The sequence below is a fragment of the Stegostoma tigrinum genome, chromosome 3, assembly GCF_030684315.1.
Source record: "Stegostoma tigrinum isolate sSteTig4 chromosome 3, sSteTig4.hap1, whole genome shotgun sequence".
Classification (NCBI taxonomy): Eukaryota; Metazoa; Chordata; class Chondrichthyes; order Orectolobiformes; family Stegostomatidae; genus Stegostoma; species Stegostoma tigrinum.
Genome location: NC_081356.1, coordinates 112,536,115 through 112,558,121, shown reverse-complemented (window position 1 = coordinate 112,558,121; position 22,007 = coordinate 112,536,115). Strand labels below are relative to the sequence as shown.

General features: G+C 44.6%; 1 protein-coding gene across 2 annotated transcripts in view; it reads left to right on the top strand.

Annotated features, from left to right (window-relative positions):
• The first annotated feature begins 9,727 nt into the window (after window positions 1-9,727).
• The window catches only part of cfap96 (cilia and flagella associated protein 96), a 39,186-nt gene continuing 26,906 nt past the window's right edge, over window positions 9,728-22,007 (top strand). The window contains exons 1-4 of one of the 2 annotated variants that reach the window (XM_048526683.2): window positions 9,728-10,146; window positions 16,311-16,530; window positions 19,269-19,406; window positions 21,777-21,846. In XM_048526683.2, the coding sequence (XP_048382640.1) occupies window positions 10,047-10,146; window positions 16,311-16,530; window positions 19,269-19,406; window positions 21,777-21,846 (528 nt within the window). In that variant the 5' untranslated portion in view covers window positions 9,728-10,046. The remainder of the gene's footprint in view (window positions 10,147-16,310; window positions 16,531-19,268; window positions 19,407-21,776; window positions 21,847-22,007) is intronic. The other variant, XM_048526681.2, reaches the window with a different exon arrangement.

Genomic DNA, 22,007 nt, shown 5'->3' with positions numbered 1-22,007 from the left:
CAAACGTCACCGGAATGAACAGTTCACAGATATTAGGAACTGCAGATGCTGAAGACCTGGTTATCTTAGAACAGTTCACAGACCAGTCGCCAGACTCATCCTTCAGTATCTGGATCAGAGAACCTCTGCACATATAGCCAGTGAACATCAACCATCTGATTCATACTTTTATGTGAGAGTGCTGGTCCTATGACCATTTTAGTTAGAGTGGATTAATATTTGAACTCCTATTGGCAGAAAGTTGTTGCCAAGGCTGCAGACTTCAAAGGTGTCCTACAGGATTAGTTTTAAGTTTTGATGTTTACTATGAATGAAAGTGAAGATCCAGAGGATTAATCTGCCGTTTTATATAATGCCGTAGAAATTAAGAGCAGGAATAGGTCACTTGGTCCATTGAGCTTGCTCCGTCTGCCATTCAATAAGATCATGATCATCACCTAATTACTCCACAATTCCAGATACCTCCCATAACCTTTCACTTCCTTGCTTATCAAGAACGCAGTATCTCTGCTGTAAAAATATTTAATGTTCCTGATTCCACAGACTTTTGAGAAAGAGAGTTTTAAAGACACAACTGTCTGTGAGAAAAATGTTCTCCTTATCCCTGCCTTAAATGTGCAGCACCTCATGTTTAAATAGTGACCCCTTAGTTCTAGGTTCTCCCACAAGAGGAAGCATTCTTTCCACATCCACATTGTTGAGATTCCTCAAGATATTTTATGTTCCAATCAACTCATCTCTTATTCTTCTAAACCTCCAGAATTGCACGTCAAGCCTGTCTAACCTTACCTCATAAGATAGCCACCCATTCCAGGTATTAGTCTAGTAAACCTATCCTGAACTGCACGTAACACATTTACATCTTTCCATAAATAAGCAGACCCATTACTGTAAACTGTCAGGTGACTCACCAAAATCCTCTATTACTGAAACGTAACCTCCTTTTGTGTTCAATCACCATAACAATAAATGATAGCATTTTTTGCTTTCCTAATTAGCTGCTGTATGTGTATGTTAACCTTTGTAATTAATACACTGGGGCATCCAGATCTGGCTGTATCTCTAGATAATGTGTTTATCTTCATTTTTCTTACCAAAGTGAAGAATTACACATTTCTCATGTCATACTTAATCTGCCAAAAAAATTGCACACTCACTTGGCCTATTTATATTCATTTGTAATCTCCTTATGTCCCCTTCACCACATAGTTTCCTACCTATCTTAGTGGAAGATGTGAGGGCTTGTGCAAGTGTCAGTACTGTGGCTGAGACTTCTTGAATTCTGTGCCTGAAGAAAGGTCCAACCCCCAGTATCACAGGTTGGTCAAGGATGCAGGTCTTGCAGGAGATCAAATATCATGCTATTGCCACCAATCTGAGCCATATAAGCTTTCCAAAATGATCTCCTTCTGTTCACTGAAGAAGTCCAAGTTGATGTGGCAAAAGTAAGTTTCACATGAACTATTGGAAGTGATCACATCCAGAGTGTGGCACAGAGATAACAGGAACTGCAGATGCTGGAGAATCCGAGATAACTAGGTGTAGAACTGGATGAACACAGCAGGCCAAGCAGCATCACAGGAGCAGGAAGTCATGTTTTGGGCCTAGACCCTTCATCAAAAATTGGGGAGGGGGAGGCGGATCGAAGATGGACAGAGGAGAAGATAGGTGGAGAGGAGACAGATAGGTCAACGAGGTGGGGATGGAGCCAGTAAAGGTGAGTATAGGTGGGGAGGCAGGGAGGAGATAGGTCAGTCCAGGGAGCACTGACAGGTCAAGGGAGCGGGATGAGGTTAGTAGGTAGGAAATGGAGGTGTGGTTTGAGCTGGGAGGAGGGGATAGGTGAGAGGAAGAACAGGTTAGGGAGGCGGGGACGAGCTGGGCTGGTTTTGGGATGCAGTGGGGGGGGGGGGGGAAGATTTTGAAGCTTGTGAAATCCACATTGATACCATTAGGCTGCAGGATTCCCAAGCGGAATATGAGTTGCTGTTGCTGCAACCTTCAGGTGGCATCATTGTGGCACTGCAGGAGGCCCAGGATGGACATGTCGTCTAAGGAATGGGAGCGGGAGTTGAAATGGTTCGTGACTGGGAGGTGCAGTTGTTTACTGCGAACTGAATGTAGGTGTTCTGCAAAGCGGTCCCCAAGCCTCCACTTGGTTTCCCCTATGTAGAGGAGGCCACAACGGGTACAGCGGATGCAGCATACCACATCAAGCAGATGTGCAGGTGAACACCTGCTTGATGTGGAAAGTATTCTTGGGGCCTGGGATGGGGGTGAGGGAGGAGGTGTGGGGGCAAGTGTAGCACTTCCTGAGGTTGCAGGGGAAAGTGCCAGGTGTGGTGGGGTTGGAGGGGAGTGTGGACCGAACAAGGGAGTCGTGGAGAGAGTGGTCTCTCCGGGAGGCAGACAAGGGTGGGGAGGGAAAAATGTCTTTGGTGGTGGGGTCGGATTGCAGATGGCGGAAGTGTCGGAGGATGATGCATTGTATCCGGAGGTTGGTGGGGTGGTATGTGAGGATGAGGGGGATTCTCTTTTGGCGGTTATTGCATGGACAGAGTGTGAGGGCTGAGTTGCGGGAGACATGTTCGAGAACCTTCTCAACCACTGCGGGGGGAAAGTTGCGGTCCTTGAAAAACGAGGACATCTGAGATGAATGGGAGTGGAATGCCTCATCCTGGGCGCAGATGCAGCGGAGGCGAAGAAATTGGGAATAGGGGATGGAATTTTTGCAGGAAGGTGGGTGGGAGGAGGTGTATTCTAGGCAGCTGTGGGAGTTGGTGGGCTTGAAATGGATATCGGTTTCTAGGTGGTTGCCTGAGATGGAGACAGAGAGGTCCAGAAAGGTGACAGAGGTGTTAGAGATGGTCCAGGTGAACTTACTGTTGGGGTGGAAAACGTTGGTGAAGTGGATGAACTGTTTGAGCTCCTCTTGGGAGCAAGAGGCAGCGCCGATACAGTCATCAATGTAACGGAGAAAGAGGTGGGGTTTGGGGCCTGTGTAGGTGCGGAAGAGGGACTGTTCCACATAACCTACAAAGAGGCAGGGATAGCTGGGGCCCATGCGGGTGCCCATGGCCACCCCCATTGTCAATAGGAAGTGGGAGGAATCAAAAGAGAAGTTGTTGAGGGTGAGGATGAATTCGGCTAGGCGGATGAGGGTGTCAGTGGAGGGGGACTGGTAGGGCCTGCGGGACAGGCAGAAGCGGAGGGCCTTGAGGCCATCTGCATGCAGAATGCAGGTGTATAGGGGCTGGACGTCCATGGTGAAGATGAGGTGGTGGGGCCCAGGGAATTGGAAGTTCTGGAGGAGGTGGAAGGCGTAGGTGGTGTCATGAAAGTAGGTAGGGAGTTCCTGGACTAAGAGGGAGAAAATGGAGTTGATACAGGTGGAGGTAAGTTCAGTGGGGCAGGAGCAGGCGGAGACAATGGGTCGACCAGGGCAGGCAGGTTTGTGGATTTTGGGAAGGAGATAGAAGCGGGCGGTGTGGGGTTGGGGAACAATGAGGTTGGAGGCTGTGGGTGGGAGATCACCTGAGGTGATGAGGTTGTGGATGGTTTGGGAGATGATGGTTTGGTGCTCAGGGGTGGTGTCATGATCCAGGGGGAGTGAGGAGGTGGTGTTGGAGAGTTGGCGCCTGGCCTCAGCGATTTAGAGGTCAGTGCGCCATACTACTACTGTGCCTCCCTTGTCTGTGGGTTCCATGGTGAGGTTAGGATTGGAGTGGAGAGAGCAGAGGGCTGCACGGTCTCTGGGGGAGAGACTGGATTGAGTGAGAGGGGTGGAGAAGTTGAGGCAATTGATGTCTCGACAGCAGTTGGAGATGAAGAGGTCGAGGGAGGGTAGGAGGCCTTGGGGTCGTGTCCAGGAGAAGGGCTTGTGTTGGTGGCGGGAGAAGGGGTCAGTAGAGGGGGGGTTATGCTCACAGTTGAAAAAGTAAGCGTGGTGGCGGAGGCAGTGGAAAAACTGCTCAATGTCCAAACGTGACCAGTATTTGTTGATGTGTGGGTAGAGGAGGACAAAGATGAGCTCTTTACTGAGGACTGACCTTTCGTCCTCAGTAAATGGGAGGTCTGGGGGGATGGTGAAGACTCAGCAGGGCTCAGTGTTGCTGTCTCCTCCGCAGCTGCTGCTGTGGAGGCTGTCCCGCCCCCTTGACCTGTCCGTCCTCCCTGGATAGACCTATCTCCTCCCTACCTCCCCACCTACATGCCCGAAACGTCAGCTTTTGTGCTCCTGCGATGCTGCTTGGCCTGCTGTGTTCATCCAGCTTCACACTTTGTTATCTTGGATTCTCCAGCATCTGCAGTTCCCATTATCTCTGATACATTCACCTTTACTGGCTCCACCCCCTACCTCTTTGACTTGTCTGTCTCCTCTCCACCTATCTTCCCCTCTATTCATCTTCAATCCGCTTTCCCCTCTCTCCCTGTTTATTTCAGAGCCTCCTTCCCCTCCCCCATTCTGATTAAGGGCCTGGGTCTGAAACGTCAGCCTTCCTGCTCCTCTGCCGCTTGGCCTGCTGTGTTCATCCAGCTCCACACCTTGTTATCTCAGAATGTGCCACAGCCTGATTGTGTATTTCTGGGAATTCCAAGCAGAGTAGGAATTTGGTGCAGAGGGAAAGAGGTGACTTTTGATTTGTTTTTGTTCATAGTTGCTAAGGTCTTTTTAAACAAATAAATTGAGGCCCATGTTCAGGAGCCCAGCATAAACTAAAGTGTGACATCACAGGAAGACTGTACATTAATTAGTTAGTAATAGGTGTTAATTCAAATATGTATTATAGGTCACTTTCAGATTAAAGGTAAATTGGAGAAATAAAAAGATATAGAGTGATTTCACAGGAAAGCAGCAAGCTGACTGACTAGTAAGGTACTGTCTACTTTAGGGATTAACACTAAATAACATTATATGAAAAGTGTAAAAAGATAAACTGAAAATTAACTGAAAATAAACAGCATTAGAGACAAGAACAATAAAAAGATACAAAAGGTAAGGAGACTATTTTTTAGACTAAATAATTAGAAAAAAAATTGCTGGTAAAACTAAATAAGTTTGAGTTTAAATTGGGGCAGTTGAAGTTAAATGAATGGAATATGGGACCTATCATATGTGGGAAGTCATGGACCCTACTGCCATCCAAGATAACCACATGTGCAGTAAGTGCTCCCAACAGCAGAGACTTGAGCTCTGTATTTTGTCTGGAGACACTTTGGTACATCTATGAGGCTAAGCATTACATCGGTGACACATTTAGAAAGGTGGTCACACCATAGCTGAAAGGATTGGAGGAAAGAAAAGAATGGGTGACCACCAGGCAGCCAAAGGGGAACAGACAAGTTGTGCAGAAGCCCAGTCACAATTTGGTTTTCCACTTTAGAAGGTGGAGGGTGCTGGTTCCTCGTGTGAGTGCAGATGGAGCCACCACAAGTGCCCTTTTGGTACAGGAAGGGAGGAAGAAGAAAGCAGGAGTGTTGGCAAAAAGGGATTCATTAGTTAGAGCACATGCAAGCATTTCTGCGGCCACAGATGTGATTCCAAGATGGTGTGTTGACTCCCTGGCACAAGGGACAGGATGTCACTGAGTGGCTGCAGGGCACCCTGAAGTGTGAGGATGATAAGACAGAGTTCATAGTACACATTAGCACTAATGATATATGTATAATTAAGTGTGAAGAATTACATCAAGAGTTCAGTGTGCTAGACAATAGATTAAAAAGCAGGACCTCAATTCCATTCTCAGGATTTTTGTCAGTGCAGCGAGAACAGAAATCAGAGAATAGAGCAGATGAATGTGAGGCTCAAGAGATGGTGCAGGAAGAAGAGTTTTAGATTCCTGGATCACAAGGAAGGTGGGACCTCTGTGAGAGACATGATATCCATCTGAACCAGAATGGGACGAATATCCTTATGGAAGATTTTGCTCCCAGATTCATAGCCAATGCTCCCAAATTAAGCAGCCGTTCCCGTTCTGCCTACACTTTAGACTGAATGGCACACAGTACCAGATGTGCCTTCAGATTCCTAAGGCGAGCCTCTGACTTCAGCATTATTTTAATTTCAACTTCTTTCATTTCCCCTTGGATACCTTTGAAGACATCTTTGTACCTGCCCAAGATTTGTTTGAATCTACCAGCCTGTTAACACAGTCCCTAACTCAACTTTAAGTTTTGTAATGAGGAGCATCTGAATAACACGGGCCATTTGTCGTTTACCATGTATAGACCACACTGGTCCCTTCACCAGTCCATAGCCCTTCACGGGCACCACTTGCTCCATGTAGGCCCGTAGAGTAACTCTGAGAGGCAGCAATGGTAGTGCCCTTAACCTCTCTTCATAGACTGATTTGGGAATCAAAGACATTGCTGCACTTCTATCTACTTTCATTTTAACTGTCTTCCTCCCTAATTTGGGAGGAACTTAGAGGTGATCAGCTTTACCATGTGCTGACAGGATGTTTAACTGAAGCTCTGCTGACTGTGGCTGGTGACATGTCCCTCATGCCTTGTCCTCAGGGTTGTTTCTTTTCAACTCTCCTCTTATTTGGGATGTAAACAGCAATCTTGGGCAACATAGCCCATTTCCTTACGTTTTTAGCACTTGGCTTCTCGACTCCTTACGGTCAAACTTGCCACTTCAGTGGCATTCTGCGATTGGTATCGCGGTCTGCTGAACTTCCACTACTTTGGACATGCTTCACTGACTGCCTTCTCCATCAAGGTACTGATTCCAAAAGCTGCCTTGAAAGCGAGGTCTCTCTTTGTTAGTAGCTTCTGTTCAATGGCTTCATGCCAGAGACCACAAGCCAAACGATCCCTGGATGCATCCTGGAGGAACCATCCGAATTCACAATGTCCCGCTAACCTCTTTAAGGAAACTGGGTAATGGGCTCTCCTTCCTGTTGTACTTATTCATTAAAATGGAAATGTACCGCATTCATCAGTGAGTTTGATGTGAAGTGACATATAGTTCTTGTTCTGTTTTCCCCCTTGGTTTCTCTGTTTGCACCACATTCCCTAGAATCATGAAGATCTTACTCCCAATTGTGCTCAAGGAGACCTTATGTACACTTATGTCTTCAGTCACTATGTTTGCCTTGAAGTAAGTATTAGAATGTTTGCTGCACAGAATCTAACTTTCTGTCTCTCTGTCAAATGATCCCATTGTTCCAAATGGGGCTGCCATTTTGTTTTCCCACCAGCATGAATTTTTCCCGGCACTTGAGTCTAGGTAGCCAGTAACCTGAGGACCCTCAGTGAATGCTCTCCATGATGATTTCAGTAAGCTCCTGTGTGAGTACTCCCCTTTTCAGCTATTTGCTATAGTGCGTGTCCCCTGTCGACCAGTTCCCTTGACATTTTGGTCTGTTTCCAAGTAAGTCTCTCGTGCTACTTCCACAATCTCATGCCGTTTCCAAGGCCTGGGGACGTGTGATCTCCTCCCTTCCTTCTGCAAAGGATGGTAGCACAGTTCTTAGGCCTTGACTCAGACTTGTCGCCAGTTATTATGTGTAAGTCATTTTATAAATAATAAAAAAAACCCGCTGTAGCTCAGGAACAATTTATCACATGCCCTTACAGCTGAACAGTCAGACGAGACTGACCCAAAGCTTCCCCTCTGAGTCACCTGACCTGCTCTCAAAGGGGCAGAATGCGCCCCGAACTACGTACATATCACTATGGGTGTCCTATTGGAAAGTGGGACATGTAGATTTACTGTATTTTTGACAATTCAGACTATGTTCTGAAGGGCCTTTTCTGTACGGTAGGATTCTAAACACTTTCACTTTCGACAAATAGGAGTGGGTTTCTTTCACTCACGTTGTTGATCAGGAATTTCTTTTCCTCTTACCACCTGCTATTGTCATATTTTGGATAGGTTTACAATTTGATATTCAGCCTGAATGGCCACATTATGAATGCACTTTCTTTGGCTATTAAGTCCTGAGGTGGGACCTGGACTTAAAGCTTCTCACTCAGAGGCAGGGGTGCTACCACTTCACCACAAGACTTCCTGGTTGAAACTAAACAAGGTAAATTTGATTTTTCCCAGTGTACTGGTCAATGCTTGTCACTCAATCAGAATGATTAATAACATCATCTGCTCCTTATTTAATTGCCATTTATATGATTTTACTGTTTTGTCATTTGACTGCTGTTCACTACAACAGTGACTACACTCTGGAATCTTAGGCTTCATGAAAAGGACATTGAGTACAGAAGCAGGGAATTTAAAAAGAACTTTTATAAAGTTGTGGTTAGCCCCCAACAAAAGTACTGCATCCAATTCCGATCGCCACATTTTAGTCCTTGATAGCTTATAGAGGAGATTTATTGGAATGGTGCTGGGGTGGGAGGTTTAAATTACAGGCTAGGTTGCAAAATTTGGGATTCATCTGTTTCAAGCAAGGAAGATTGAGGAGACATATAATTAGATGTTCAATATTGTGACAAGTTTATGTAAAGTGGATAAGGAAAAACTGTTCCCATTAGGTGGTGCTACAAGAATTAGGGGACATAGATTGGGTGAAAAAAAAACAAAGAGAACATAAGGTAGAACTTTTTTTTCCCCCACACAGAGTGTCCTAGAACATGTTGGTCATAGGGTGCTAGAAGCCAAGACAATAAATTCATTAGTTCACTCCAAGCACCAAAGTGCTAGTCTCCTGATCCCCTCTAATAGTTTCTCTCTGTCTGCCCAAAAATGTTCCAAGCTTGCCCCAATGCCCTGCTTCCCCAATAGGCATTAATCCCAATTCCCATTTCCCAGTCTCTCACCCTGTACCATCCTCCTTTTGATCACAATTAGCCTGCCACTCTTTCGCTTCAACTCTTGATCCCATTTTCCATCGCCCTGACTCAATCTTCTCAGAGTCCCAATTTAACATCACTCTCTCACCCCTACCTTCCAGATTCTGCTCACTCAATCTCCAGTCCTCTCCTCCATTTCTCCCTGTTATCTACCATCACCCCTCCTCCCACCACCACCACCTCCTCAACTGACCTCAAGCCAATTCCCATCTCTCTCAGTCTACCAGTCAGCCCTGTTTCTGGGCACTCCCTTTTCTGGGGCTGGCTCTCTGCAGTACCTGATGGTTATACCAACCAATTGGAGACTACACTGGCAGGGAGAGGTAAAATACTAGAATCACTTGTGCTGTAGGCCTACTCCCCTTTCTGGGGGACTCATGGACAATTCAAGCAGGTTGCCCTTGAATTGATCTCGGGTCTCGTGCAAATCTGCTGCGGATCCTACATCATCATTGCCTGCTGTTCTCTGGACTCGAAACATTAACTCCCCTTTCCGCAGATACTGCCACACCTGCTGAGATTCTCCAGCAATTTCTGGTTTTGTTTCAGAAACTGCATCCGCAGTTCCTGTCATACCAAAACTCCTTTTCTACCTGTCTCCCTCGTAACTGACTTGGGAATGATTTGGGTACAACATCCACACAAGATGAAAGGGGTAACCTACTCCCTTATTTGGTGTTGCGATTGTAACGGGAGCCCTCTGGATGCAACCAAAAGGTTAGGGGAGGGGGAGGGAAGATATGTTACCATGTATTAATGTGGGATAGATGCATCTCTCTTAATAGTAATATTACAGTTAACTTACATATAGTCAGGCACTTCATTTTAAATAACTACACCGTGTAAAAACCGGAACATTATGTGAGAATATCGTGTCTAGTTTTGTATACAACCCCCCTGAGACGCGGCTGTTATGAAATTGGTTATACATCTCCAAGGTGACAAGGTTCTATAAACAGTAGCCAAGTGCGGGGGAGGTGAGGCGCGTGAAGCTAGTTTTCATTTCAAGGCACTTAGAAAGTTATAAAGCCTTTTGAAAGGCCAAGAGAAAAGAAAATAACCAATACATTTCTGAAGCGTAGAACAGACATTAATAAAGACCACCAACAATTTTTGGGCGTCTTAATTAATCCTGCTTTAGGATTTGCCGCTTTGAGTGACTCCTAGACTTTTCCCCAGTGACTTGCAGTAACTATCGGTGACCGTCTCGATTTTTACACCCAAACGAAATCATGCCTGGGGACTCGGGAAAAACAGACATGGAAAGGATCGGCCTGTTTCAGGAGATGAGCTATATCTCGGTTCAAGATCCGTATGTCGATGGAATGCCAAGTAAGCTTGTATTTCTAACTAAGAGTGATAAGGTGTCACGATTCAGAAGTGAGAAGTCAAATTTTATTGGAACTAGGATAACAAAGTGTGGGGCTGGATGAACACAGCAGGCCAAGCAGCATCTTAGGAGGGTCTAGGCCCAAAACGTCAGCTTTTCTGCTCCTGAGATGCTGCTTGGCTTGCTGTGTTCATCCAGCTTCACACTTTGTTCTTTCGGATTCTCCAGCATCTGCAGTTCCCATTATCTCTGATCACTCTTTTATTGGAATTAGGTGTTTTGTTCATACCCTTTTAACAACAGCCTGAACACAGTTTTAGTAACGCGGACGGCACTCGCAGATGAACTTTTAAGAAAAATGTGACACAATTTATCACAGCAACCTTTCACTTAATAATGCCGAATTTCTGTGTGTTTTCTGCATATTTTGGGCAAATGATGAGCAAAAACAGTGGAGGTTTAGCACTGACTCTGACTGTGCTGAGTTGGTGCCAGCTTTGGTCCCATTCCTTCAGTCATTGGGCCTATTATGCATGTGTCTTGAATGTGAGAGATTCAAACCGAGGGACATGGTTGAAAAACAAGAGGTCTTTCATTTGAGACAAAGATGAAGATAATATTTTTCTCACTGTTCATTGTTGGTCTGTGGAATTTCTGTTTCCCTCAAAGTGATAATTCAATATTTTTACGTCTGTGCTGGACAGACTGTTAATTGACAAGGGACCCAAAGGTTTTAGGGTTGACAGGAATGTAGATTTGCAGCTGCAATCAGATGAGCTATGATTTATCAAATGCAGATTAGACTTGAGTGGGCTGAATGGCCTCTTTTAATTTGTGATATGTTTTTAAGTTTGCTAGTATTGTTAACCTGGGAGTCGGTGATAGCCAAGTGGTATTATTGCTAGATTTGTAATCTGGAGACTCATAGCATGTTTTGGAGACCTGGGTTTGAATCCCAACACAGCAGATGGTGGAATTTGAATTAGATAAAAGTCGAATGCTGACCATGAAACTTGTTGTCAATCGTTAGTGGGGAAAACCTGTCTGATTCACTAATGTCGTTTAGGGAAGGAAACATCATTGCCCACGCCCAGTTGACTCATTTGGCCATGTCCCTGTCAGCTTATTGCATGTATACAAATGAGTAAAATGTCAAATCCTTGTGTGCAGGAATTTCTGAAGGTCACTGGGGCTCCCAAGGCTCCACAACCAGGCATCCTATTTAGAACTTAGCGGGACAGCACATCACTGCCTGCGACCAAAGAGCATAGGATCTAGGCCCGAAACGTCAGCTTTTGTGCTCCTAAAATGCTGCTTGGCCTGCTGTGTTCATCCAGCTCCACACTTTGTTATCTTAACATCAACTCTGTTGCTTGCTCCCATCCACCCTGAAGTGAAGGGAAGATTGGATAGGTACATCTAGCTGGTGAGAACGCTCCACTCTGCAGCTCCCAGTTGCACACACTAAACAGCAACGTGTTTAAAGCATCTTGAGGAAGGGTGGCAACTTGCCACATTAATAAATTTTATTCTTTTCTATGCAACCTTCAGATCCCAGTCCCAAAACAGGAGAAAAAATGTTCCAGGCTAATTTCCAGCAAGGATGTCTGAGGAGGAAACATCAGCACCCTTAAAGGATGCACCTTCCAGTAGTGCAGAGCTGTTTACTTCAGTGGATCATCCGTCAGAAGTAGGTGCAGGGACATTTACATTCTGGTGAACACAGTGCTTATATGGACCGGCAGGAGGTTAAGTTAGGTCGCTGACTCTTGGAGGTCTGCTGGAGAACAGGCCCCTGCTGAGCCCAGTGCACACGCTGAGCCTCGAGACTAGTCAGCAATGAACTGATGAAAATGCAGAGTCAAGCAGAGGATATGTTGGGAGATGTACTTGAGATCATCCACAGACTGGAGGGAAGAGCTGAGGAATCTATCCAAGTTCTGTCTGATTTCATGACTCCAGCATATGGATGCGTGGTGGCCGTCATGGATGACCTGGTGAAGCAGTTCAGTCAGTACTCGCAGGGATCTTCAGTCCATCACTCGAGCCAAAAATGGTGAACAGAGAGGGAGCCAAGGTGCCCTGACCGAATTCCAAGTGCGCCATCTCCTCAAAGGAATAAGGAAGGGGCAATTATACTTTGTTACCAGGAGGAAGATCAACAGCCAGGGATTGCCATCTCAGGACACTCCGTAACTTGCCTCCCTCCTCTCTGCGAGGGGTCATCATTTCAAGCCAAGGGAGGTTAAAGTTTCATCTGTCAGTGGTCCCCAGTGAGTTTCACTCATCTGAGGGCAACTACAACAACTTTGGTGCACCCTTTTGCAGTGCACTGCTTGATGGTGTGGAAGACCCTGGTTCCCCTCTTCAAGCACTCTACAGCTAAAACCTTGGACCCCTGATCCATGAGTTTCTGATGATGAGCATTCTTTCACATTCACCTCTTCCTGTGATAGTGAATAGAACACCCATCACCACCACCACTAATGTTGATTGGTGTGAATTGTCCTTTAATTTAGACTTCAGTACATTATGGCATCTGATTGGGAGTTCAGTGTTATGAGTGTCAAGAGCTGATTAAGCTTTATGCTGCAGTAGTGTTTAGACCTGAACTGTTTTTTGTTTGGTTTCTGTCGTCAGACGTATGTTTGGGTGTTTAAGCTGAGCAGGTGCTTGTGTAAGCAACACTCAGACCCCTTCGTTTCTACTGTGTATGTTAACGAGGGACTCTCTATCAGCCAAGTTTAAAAAAAAGGTGCAAGTAAATTTTTATTTTGATTCCTTCTTGCTGAATTCTTCCCCTGTAACCTACACACTACTCCAACCCCCATTGCTGTAGGTGGTGTTCTTTCCTCTGCAATTACTCCCCTGTCATGCTTCTATTTTCCATATTAATTATATCCAAGGGCCTTCCTGAGCTTCACCCAGAACCCATACCCATCCAGCTCCCCATACCCAAACTTAGCGTGGAATCGCTCCTTATTCAACCATCCTGATCCTTCTAGCTCACCAGCACTTCCTATTGTGTTCCCCACTCTCAGCATGGAACTCCACACTTCATGGTCCCTTGACTCTCCCTGCTGACTCCCAGTTATCTACATCATTTTTCCAAGATACTTCTGGCATTGCTAACAATAAAACACTTAAGGGCTTATTCTTGCTGTATCTCCCACATTAAGTTGGGACCAGAGATAATGGGAACTGCAGATGCTGGAGAATCCGAGATAACGAAGTGTGGAGCTGGATGAACACAGCAGGCCAAGCAGCATCTTAGGAGCACAAAAGCTGACGTTTCGGATAGAGGAGAAGATAGGTGGAGAGGAGAGTATGGGTGGGGAGTTAGGGAGGGGATAGGTCAGTCGGGGGATAACGGAGAGGTCAAGGGGGCAGGATGAGGTTAGTAGGTACCTGTCTGTTGAACTGTTTTTCTCTTGAGCTCCCTTTTGTGTCACACCCTTTATGTTTTGTGTGTCTCATGCCTGCCTCATTCGGGTTTGCTGGGTGTCAGCCGTTATGGCAGACTCACTTGGGTAACTACTGAGGAAGCTACTCACCAAAGTTTCCAGGAAGAAGTCTCCCTTGGCACATGTGTCATGTATATCCGGATGGGAAGAAACCTTTGCCTCACAAGATTGTGCTGGTGAATATAGTACCAGTGGCCGTGCTGTTAAACGAATATTCGTGGGTGCCAACAAATACAAAAGAGATTCCCAACAGGTTAACCTGCCTGAAAGGTTCCAAGGATTTAATACCAAGGATTTCAACCCAACCCTGGGAATCAGCCTTTTGGTCTCCCTCCCAATTAAATACCCTTTTCCACTATTCTAAATGCTGTGTGCAGGTGGGGAAACTCTGTTTCCTTCTCTGCAGGGGATGCCTGAGTTGCATGGTATTTGCTATTTTTGCAATTTGAATTTCCAGCATTTGCTCTGATTTTCTGTTGTACAGTACTTTAGAGTGGCACACTGGATAATCGCTCCTCAACCACACCTCATGTAGATTCTCTTTGAATGATACATCCATGAACAAAGAGGATAAGCATTGGGCTGTACTGTGATCTGTCTGCAAATTTATGCCTACACTGCTGGACCCATTTCCTTCCTTCCTATCCTGCTTCCTCTTGATTCTCATCTTCTCCAGACTAGGACTGATTGGTTGAAATCCTGCTCCGCAGAAACTTTCTAAATTTTAGCTCCTTAATCTGGAACACATCACTTTAAGTTTGATTTACTTGGAGTTTTCCTCTCCCGTTGATGACATTATCCAGCCATGTTTGTCGCTGGAGTAGTGAATATTTGTGTGAATAAGGCCTTTGACAGAATACACTGGGTGTCAGAAAGCATAGAAATCCTATAGCAACAGCATGTTCAGAATACCCTTTGCACCATTGTGCTCTGTTTAAGATTGTGCACCGTTCTGACGTTGCAGGACACGGAGAGAAATAAAAACACGGCATAAATCATCAGCGAGAAGAATCCAGGTGTGTTTTTAAGCAGTGCAAACCTAATCACTCTTCTGACTGGCAGGCGACAAATGGCATCTGTTCATTTTCTTCAGTGATGGACCTGGATGGTGTTTCCAGCTAAGCACTCAGATCCTGTGTGGACCAACTGGCGGAGGTACCCATTGACATCTTCAACCTCTCCCTCCCACAGGCCAAAGACCCCACCTGCTTCAGGAAGACCACCATGACCCCTGTACGCAAGAAAACACATGCAGTGTGCCTTAATGACTACTGCCCAATAGCTCTGACTTCGATAATCAGAGGCTAGTCACCTCCAGTATCCTAACCTGCCTCGATTCCCGACAATTTGCCTTCTGACATAACAGGTCCGCAGAGGATGTCATATCGCTATCGCTGTACTCATCCCTGGAACATCTGGACAACAAAGACAGATTGCTGCTTGTCAACTGCAGCTCCGCCTTCAACACCATTATCCCCTCCAGACTGATCTCAAAACTCCATGACCTTGATCTCGTCTCCACCCCCTGCAACTGGATCCTCGGCTTCCTGACCCACAGGCCTCAATCTGTGAAGATAAGTAACTGCACCTCCTCCGCATTAACACACAATACTGGAGATCCCCCAGGGATGTGTCCTCAGCCCCCTACTGTACTCCCTGTACACCTAAGGCTATGTTAAATTCTGAATGAATACCATCGACAAGTTCTCTGACGACACCTCAATAGTGGGACTGATATCTAACACCAACGAGACAGAATACAAAAGGGAGATAGAAGGCTTGGTGATGTGGTGCAATGAAAACTGTCTGCATCTCAACATCAGCAGAACGAAAAACTGATCATCAACTTCGGAAAGAAAGGAGGAGGATATGCCCCCACCTATATCAACAGAACTTAGGTTGAGAGGCTGGAGTGTCATTTTCCTTGGAGTGACGATAGCCAAAAACCTGTCCTAGACTTCCCACATAAATGAGACAGCCAAGAAGGCACAACAACGCCTCTTCTTCCTCAGGTGGCTCAAGAAATTTGGCATGTCCATAAGGTCCTTCACCAACCATTTACAGATGCACCATTGAAGGTGTACTGTCCGGGTGCATAATGGCCTGGTATGGCAACTGCTTTGCCTAGGACTGGAAGAAAGTACAGAAGGTGGTGTGCACAGTCCAGACCATCATGAAAGCCAACCTTCCATCCATGGACTCTATTTATGTAGCTCGCTGCTGTGGAAAGGCGGCCAACATCATCAAAGACCCATCATACCCTGGTAATGATCTCCTACTGCTTCTGTCAGGCAGAAGCTACAGAAACCTGAATACACGCATGAGCAGTTAAAGGAACAGCTTATTTCCTGCCATTATCAGATGTTTAAATGTACTGTAGCCTCAAATAATGTAACCTGCAATACAACCTGTATGCCTCTAAGTCTTTTTGACCTGAACATCCTTAGCTTGCTATGATCTGCCTGTACTGCTTGCAAACAAAGCTTTTCACTGTATTTGGGTACAAGTGACAATTAATCAATCAACATATTCAAGATGTGCATTACTGTTTTTAAGATGCTGTTCTATCTTTTTCTACGTAACACCATTTGTTGCATCAAGTGCTTTTAAGGTGTTGCAAGGACATGCTAATTTCACTTGATATTATTTTTTCCTTAATGGTAAATAGAATGAATGTGCTGCTTTCTTTTGTCTGCTTTAAGAACCTTTCAATGAGGAGGCTTACAAAGGCAAACAATTGTTGGTGGAAGGCTCAAAAAAGAAGGCAGCCAATCAAGCAGGATACTTTGATCGTGAATTTATGCGCATTTTCGAAAAGGAAGCCTATTCTGATAGGGTTAAATTAAGAAGACAAGCGAAATTGAAGGCAGCTCGAAAGAACCTCGATGGAGTTTTCTTTCCGAGTCAGACTCCGAAGAAGTGGTAAGTTCCCAGTGATCAAAATGTTACTTTTCGTATCATTACAAACTGACCATAAAATTCATCTGGTCCATGTCAATGTTTAGCTTCACACGCACCTCATCTCAACTTCCCTTTTCTAATGTTGTCAGCAAACCCACCTACTATTCCTTGCTCCATTGTGTGGTTATCTTGTGTTTCATTAGCTGGTGAGTCACAGTAAAGAGTTGCTTGTCAATGTTGTTGGAAACAGGTTCAAATTAGCTAACTCAGCAAGAAACACTGTACACAGGGGTGTCCAAAGGAAAGGGACGTTTATTTCGAGTTTTTCTGAAGTTTCGACTGTGGCCTAATTTCTTGTTGGCCACAGTGAAGGATATTTAATTCTTAACTAGCTACACAGGGTGTGACATGAGAAGATGCTTGTTGCTGACACCATTGGGATGATTTTCATTGCTCTGTAGATGCTTAAAGTCTGGGCATTAGTCTGTGAAAAGGATGTTTGCTCAAAATCTGACTGCATGTTGCATGTCCAAGGCCTACCTAATTTCATTTCCAAGTGGACTTCAATAACACAGAAGGTACTTCTGCTCAAAGCCTTATTTCAGCTTTGAAACCAGCGTTCTATGCTGTTGGCAGGATGCCAGAGTTGTTTTGGTCAGCCACGCTCAGGGTTAGTGTTGTGCACACTCTGCAGTGTTGTACTTGGCGTCAAGTATGATATAGTGGGCAATGTAGTGGCTTAGTGGTTAGCACTACTGCCTCACAGCACCAGGAACCTGAATTTGATTCCAGCCTTGGGTGACTGTCTGTGTGGAGTTTGTATGTTCTCCCCATGTCTGCATGGGTTTCCACCAGGTGATCTGGTTTCCTCCCACAGTTCAAACATGTGCAGGTTTTGTGATTGTCCATGCGATATTGCCCTATAGTGGCCAGGGATGTGTAGGCAAATGGACTAGCTGTAGCAAACACGAGATTGTAGGGATACAGGGGATGGGGAGCAGGGCCTGGATGGGATGCTCTTCAAAGGGTCAGTGTGGACTTGATGGGTTGAGTAGCCTTTTTCTACACTTTAGGGATCCTATGATTCTGTGATGCTGTGAGTAGTCTGTTCAATGATCCTGAAAAGGGTTGCAGTGGTTGATCAAAGGCAGACAAGTTTCAGGACATATCCGCTTCTCCAGAAGCCCCAAAGTGTTCATCTGGCATTGTCCATCCCACTTAACCCATTAGGCTGGGAGTGCGAGGTAATCGAATTTCTCCACAAATATATTCTGCAGAGAAAAAAAGTGACATTAGTTTACTGGTCATTTCTAGAAACCTTGATGGAATTAAAATGCAATCCAGCAGTTTAGGGATTCTTGGACCTTTCAAAAGAAGATTTTATCCCATTAGAAGCCAGCCAAGCAGAGGGCTGAAAGCTCATCAATTCCAGAAGGCCAGATGGCTGTTGCTGGGATTACAGGAGGCTGCCCTGGAGCCTCAGCTAGTGATGGAGACCCCTGCAGAAGGTGTGAGGCCAGCTTTTCAGGATGGCAAGTATTACTGGTCAATGTGAAGGATAAAAGCGGCAACTCTTACCATAGACTCTGCCCAATGTACTCAGCCTTTCATTCCAGGGGCCAATTTAGCAAACACTCTCAGTACCACCTCCAAAGCAAATACATCTTTGCTTGAATATAAAGTCTACACAGAGTACTCCAGCGCTGATCTCACCAAAGACCTAATTAGTTGTAGTAAGATTTTCTTAATTTTTCCCCCGTGTCCCCTTGCGGTAAAGGTCAGTATGGCGTTTGACTTTCTAATTACTTGCTCTATCTGCATGCTAACATACAGTTTTCTTGTATGAGTCTCTGGAAAATATTTTTTTCCTCTGTTCTAATGACTGTAATAAGCTCACAAACTGTCCACTATACTTCACCTGCCACCTGTTGTGCAAGTTGTCAAATGTGTGTACGTTACTTTCTGACTTAATGTAAAGCCATTATTATAGATTTTAACCCTGAGGCCTGAACACTGCCCATTACTATTCTCCACTGAACAGCTGGCAACTTGAAAATGGCCCATTTATCCCTACTTTATTGTAATTCAATAGATAATGCCATGCCTTGAAGCAGCAGCTACAAGTTCAGGTCCTACTTCATGACTGGTTGGGCATGGAAGGAGATTTGATGACACAGCTCAAAGAAATTGGTAATTATCCTTCTAATAACTTTCTGCTGTTTCCCTTAATGAAAATAAACCTCTGTGAAGATACACAACAAATCTTCCTATTCTCTCATTCCTGTCCAGTATCGAGTTCTTCACTCTTCTCATATTTTCCCCCAACTGTTACCCAACTCTCTGACCCCTTATCTTTTGTATGGAATCTTATTGAATTTTTTTTGGAAATCCAAACATTTCATATTTGATTATGTCCTCAAAAAAACATATTTGTCAAGCACCATTTCCCTTTTGTAAGACCCTGTTAAGTTTATCTGATAACACGATATATTTCTAAATGTATCATTAGTTTTTGTGTAATAATAAATTCCAGCAGTTTCCCAGTGGCTGATAGAATTGCCCCCTGTTAAAATTGTGTTTTTTCATTCCCTCCTCTATTTTCATTCTTCTGGTTAGTGTACACCCTTTCTGTTATTTCCTTTATTTTTTGCCAATGCTTTGTTGGTTTCTGAAACAGTCCCAGTCCTCAGGATCACCGATACTTTTGGCCACATTGCAAGCTGTTTTTTTTAACCCAGTATTGCCTTCTATATTTATAGGTCTGGTTTGGGAAGTTACTATGGAACGATCGGTGGTTCTTTCAAAGCCTTCAGTGGAGTAGCGAAGCCAAAGCCACCATTCGTTCCGGAAAATAAAAATTTTTACACCAATCCTGGAAAAAAAGGAACTGGCTATGGGTAAGTTAATAAAAACTGAAAGAACTGCGGAAGCTGTAAATCAGGAACAAAAGCAGAAGTTGCTGGAACAGAGATAATGGGAACTGCAGAGGTTGGAGAATCCGAGATAACAAAGTGTGAAGCTGGATGAACACAGCAGGCCAAGCAGCATTCTAGGAGCAGGAAAACTGATGTTTCGGGCCTAGACCCTTCATCAGAGTGGCTGTCTGATGAAGGGTCTAGGCCTGAAACGTCAGCTTTTGTGCTCCTAGGATGCTGCTTGGTCTGCTGTGTTCGTCCAGCGTCACACTTTGTTATCTCAGTTGCTGGAACAGCCCAGCAGGTCTGGGAGCATCTGTGAAGAACAATCAGAGTTGAACATTAACTCTAATTTTTCTTCACAGATGCTGCTGAGCTATTTCAGCGACTTCTGTTTTTGTTTATGGGTAAGTTAATGCCTCATGGTGATTGAGATGTGACACATGGATCCCTTTTATAAAAATTCCAAAGCTAATTATTATGCCACAAATCAAAAGCGTTTAGCAAATTCTTTATTTACAAAATTGGTCTTCCTTCTTCCCCACCTCGCTTGTCTCCTCTCCACCAAAAACTGATCCATGTTGTGATACAGTACCGGGGGAGGCTATTTGGCTGTGGAAAGCGAAGGGGAGTGGTTAGGTTATCCTGTGCAGTGCCAACCCAGCTGCAGTACACAGTAGAAGTCATGAAATAGTAATCAGGAATTGTAACCCTGTTACCCTCATTCTGTCAGGGAGACAAGGGTCAAATGTACTGCTACGATATTTTGAGGGCAAGCTGTCTGACATCCCGAAGACTGCCTATTTTCTCCACTGTAACATCATCCTATTTTAATCCTGCCTCACATCCTACATCTGCCTTCAATCTGCTGCTGAAAGTCTGCGTCATGCTTTTGTTGCTGTTCGACTCCCCACTGGTTTCTCACATTCTACCCTCTGTAAGCTGGAAGCCATCCACGACTTTGCTGCCCTACTTTGGTTTTCAGCCCAGAGTTGTCTTGGTTTTCATAACTCTCACCCTTTGTTTTCATAGAAACATAGAAAGTAGGAGCAGGAGCACCCTGGCCCACCATTTAATATGGTTGTAACTTATCCTCTAGCACAATGCTAAATTCCTACTTTCTCTTCTTACCTCTTGGTGCATTTAATGTCTAAAAATGTATTTACCTCATTTTTTGAATATATTTAGTACCCTGGCCTCTATAGCCTTCTGTAGTGGAGAATTCTCCAGGCTAAAATGATCCGTGTTCTCGCCTCTGCCTAGCTTTGCAATTTCCTCCAACGCACAATTATCTGTGATGTCTGCATTCCTCTATTTCTGATTTTTGAGCATCTCAATTATACCTCTGGTGACCATGACTTAAGTTGGCTAGGTCTCTTGCTCTCAAATGACCTCCCTACAACACTTTACTTCCTTAAACCACTTATCTCCTTTAAGGCACTCTGTGAAACATGTCTCTTTGACCGAACCTTTGGGTGTGTGACTTAATACCTCCTTATGTTTAGTGTCATATTTTGCTTCAAATCATCCAGTGAAGGGTTGATTCAGTTTGTTAAAGGCACTATATAAACTATATTTGTTGTTAAAAAGATACAGACATGAACTTTGTAGTGCTTACTTTACCATAAGGAGACCATGGACTTAATGATGCTACTACCATTTTCAACAGGAGTTCAAAACCCAGCTACATGTAAGCAACAGTCTTCCATCTGTAATTCTCAACAAACTGGTCAGAGGACAACACATTGGGCTGGCTCAAAGCTAGAGGATCTATTGGAGGCTACCAAATCAAAAGCAATGCCTGACTGCTCGTGCAGATTAAATGAGACACAGGGTGTCCCGAGATAGTTATACCTATCTCTCCAACCTTATGAAATTTGAAAGAGGAAATAAAATTATCAGTCTGGTCTCAAGGCAGGCTTCCACAGAGAGACCTCGGGCTGCAGTTGAACACAAGCAGGCAGGGAAAACCTCCAAAGGCTCCAAGTCAATTACCTTCAGGGAGCTCTCCAGCTCTCCTCCTCCTCTGGGAACCCGCAACTCATTTGGAAGATTGTAGTTGGCCTTCAACAGTACAGCTTAACAGACCTTAATTAGTGGAATTGTCTGTCCTTCACTTGCAGATTGAAAGTGTTGCTATACCCCTATCTCAACCGGAAAATGGAATGGCAGTGGTGATGGAAGGAAGCTGGGGCTATAGGTGTGAAATTCCATGCCTTCTTGCCTCTGTGCCCACCTCTATCGTAGCCTAAATGTTTGGCCCATGAAAACAGGTTTTAGAATGTCATGAAATAACTGAACATAGGTATAGTTAACTGGAACAGGCTGTAATGTTTTGAAATATTTTCACAGGTATAATAACGTTACCATAGGCACACCATATGAACACTCTCCAGATGCTTATGTAGTGAAAGACACAAAGGTAGGGCCAAGTGCAACAGTAATGAAAATACTGCATTTCAAAGAAGCATGTTGACATACAATTTCATTTTGAAGCCATAGATTAATTCTTGTGTAAAAACTGAAAGACCTGCAGATGCTGAAAATCAGAAACAAAGACAGAAATTGCTGGAAAAGCACAGC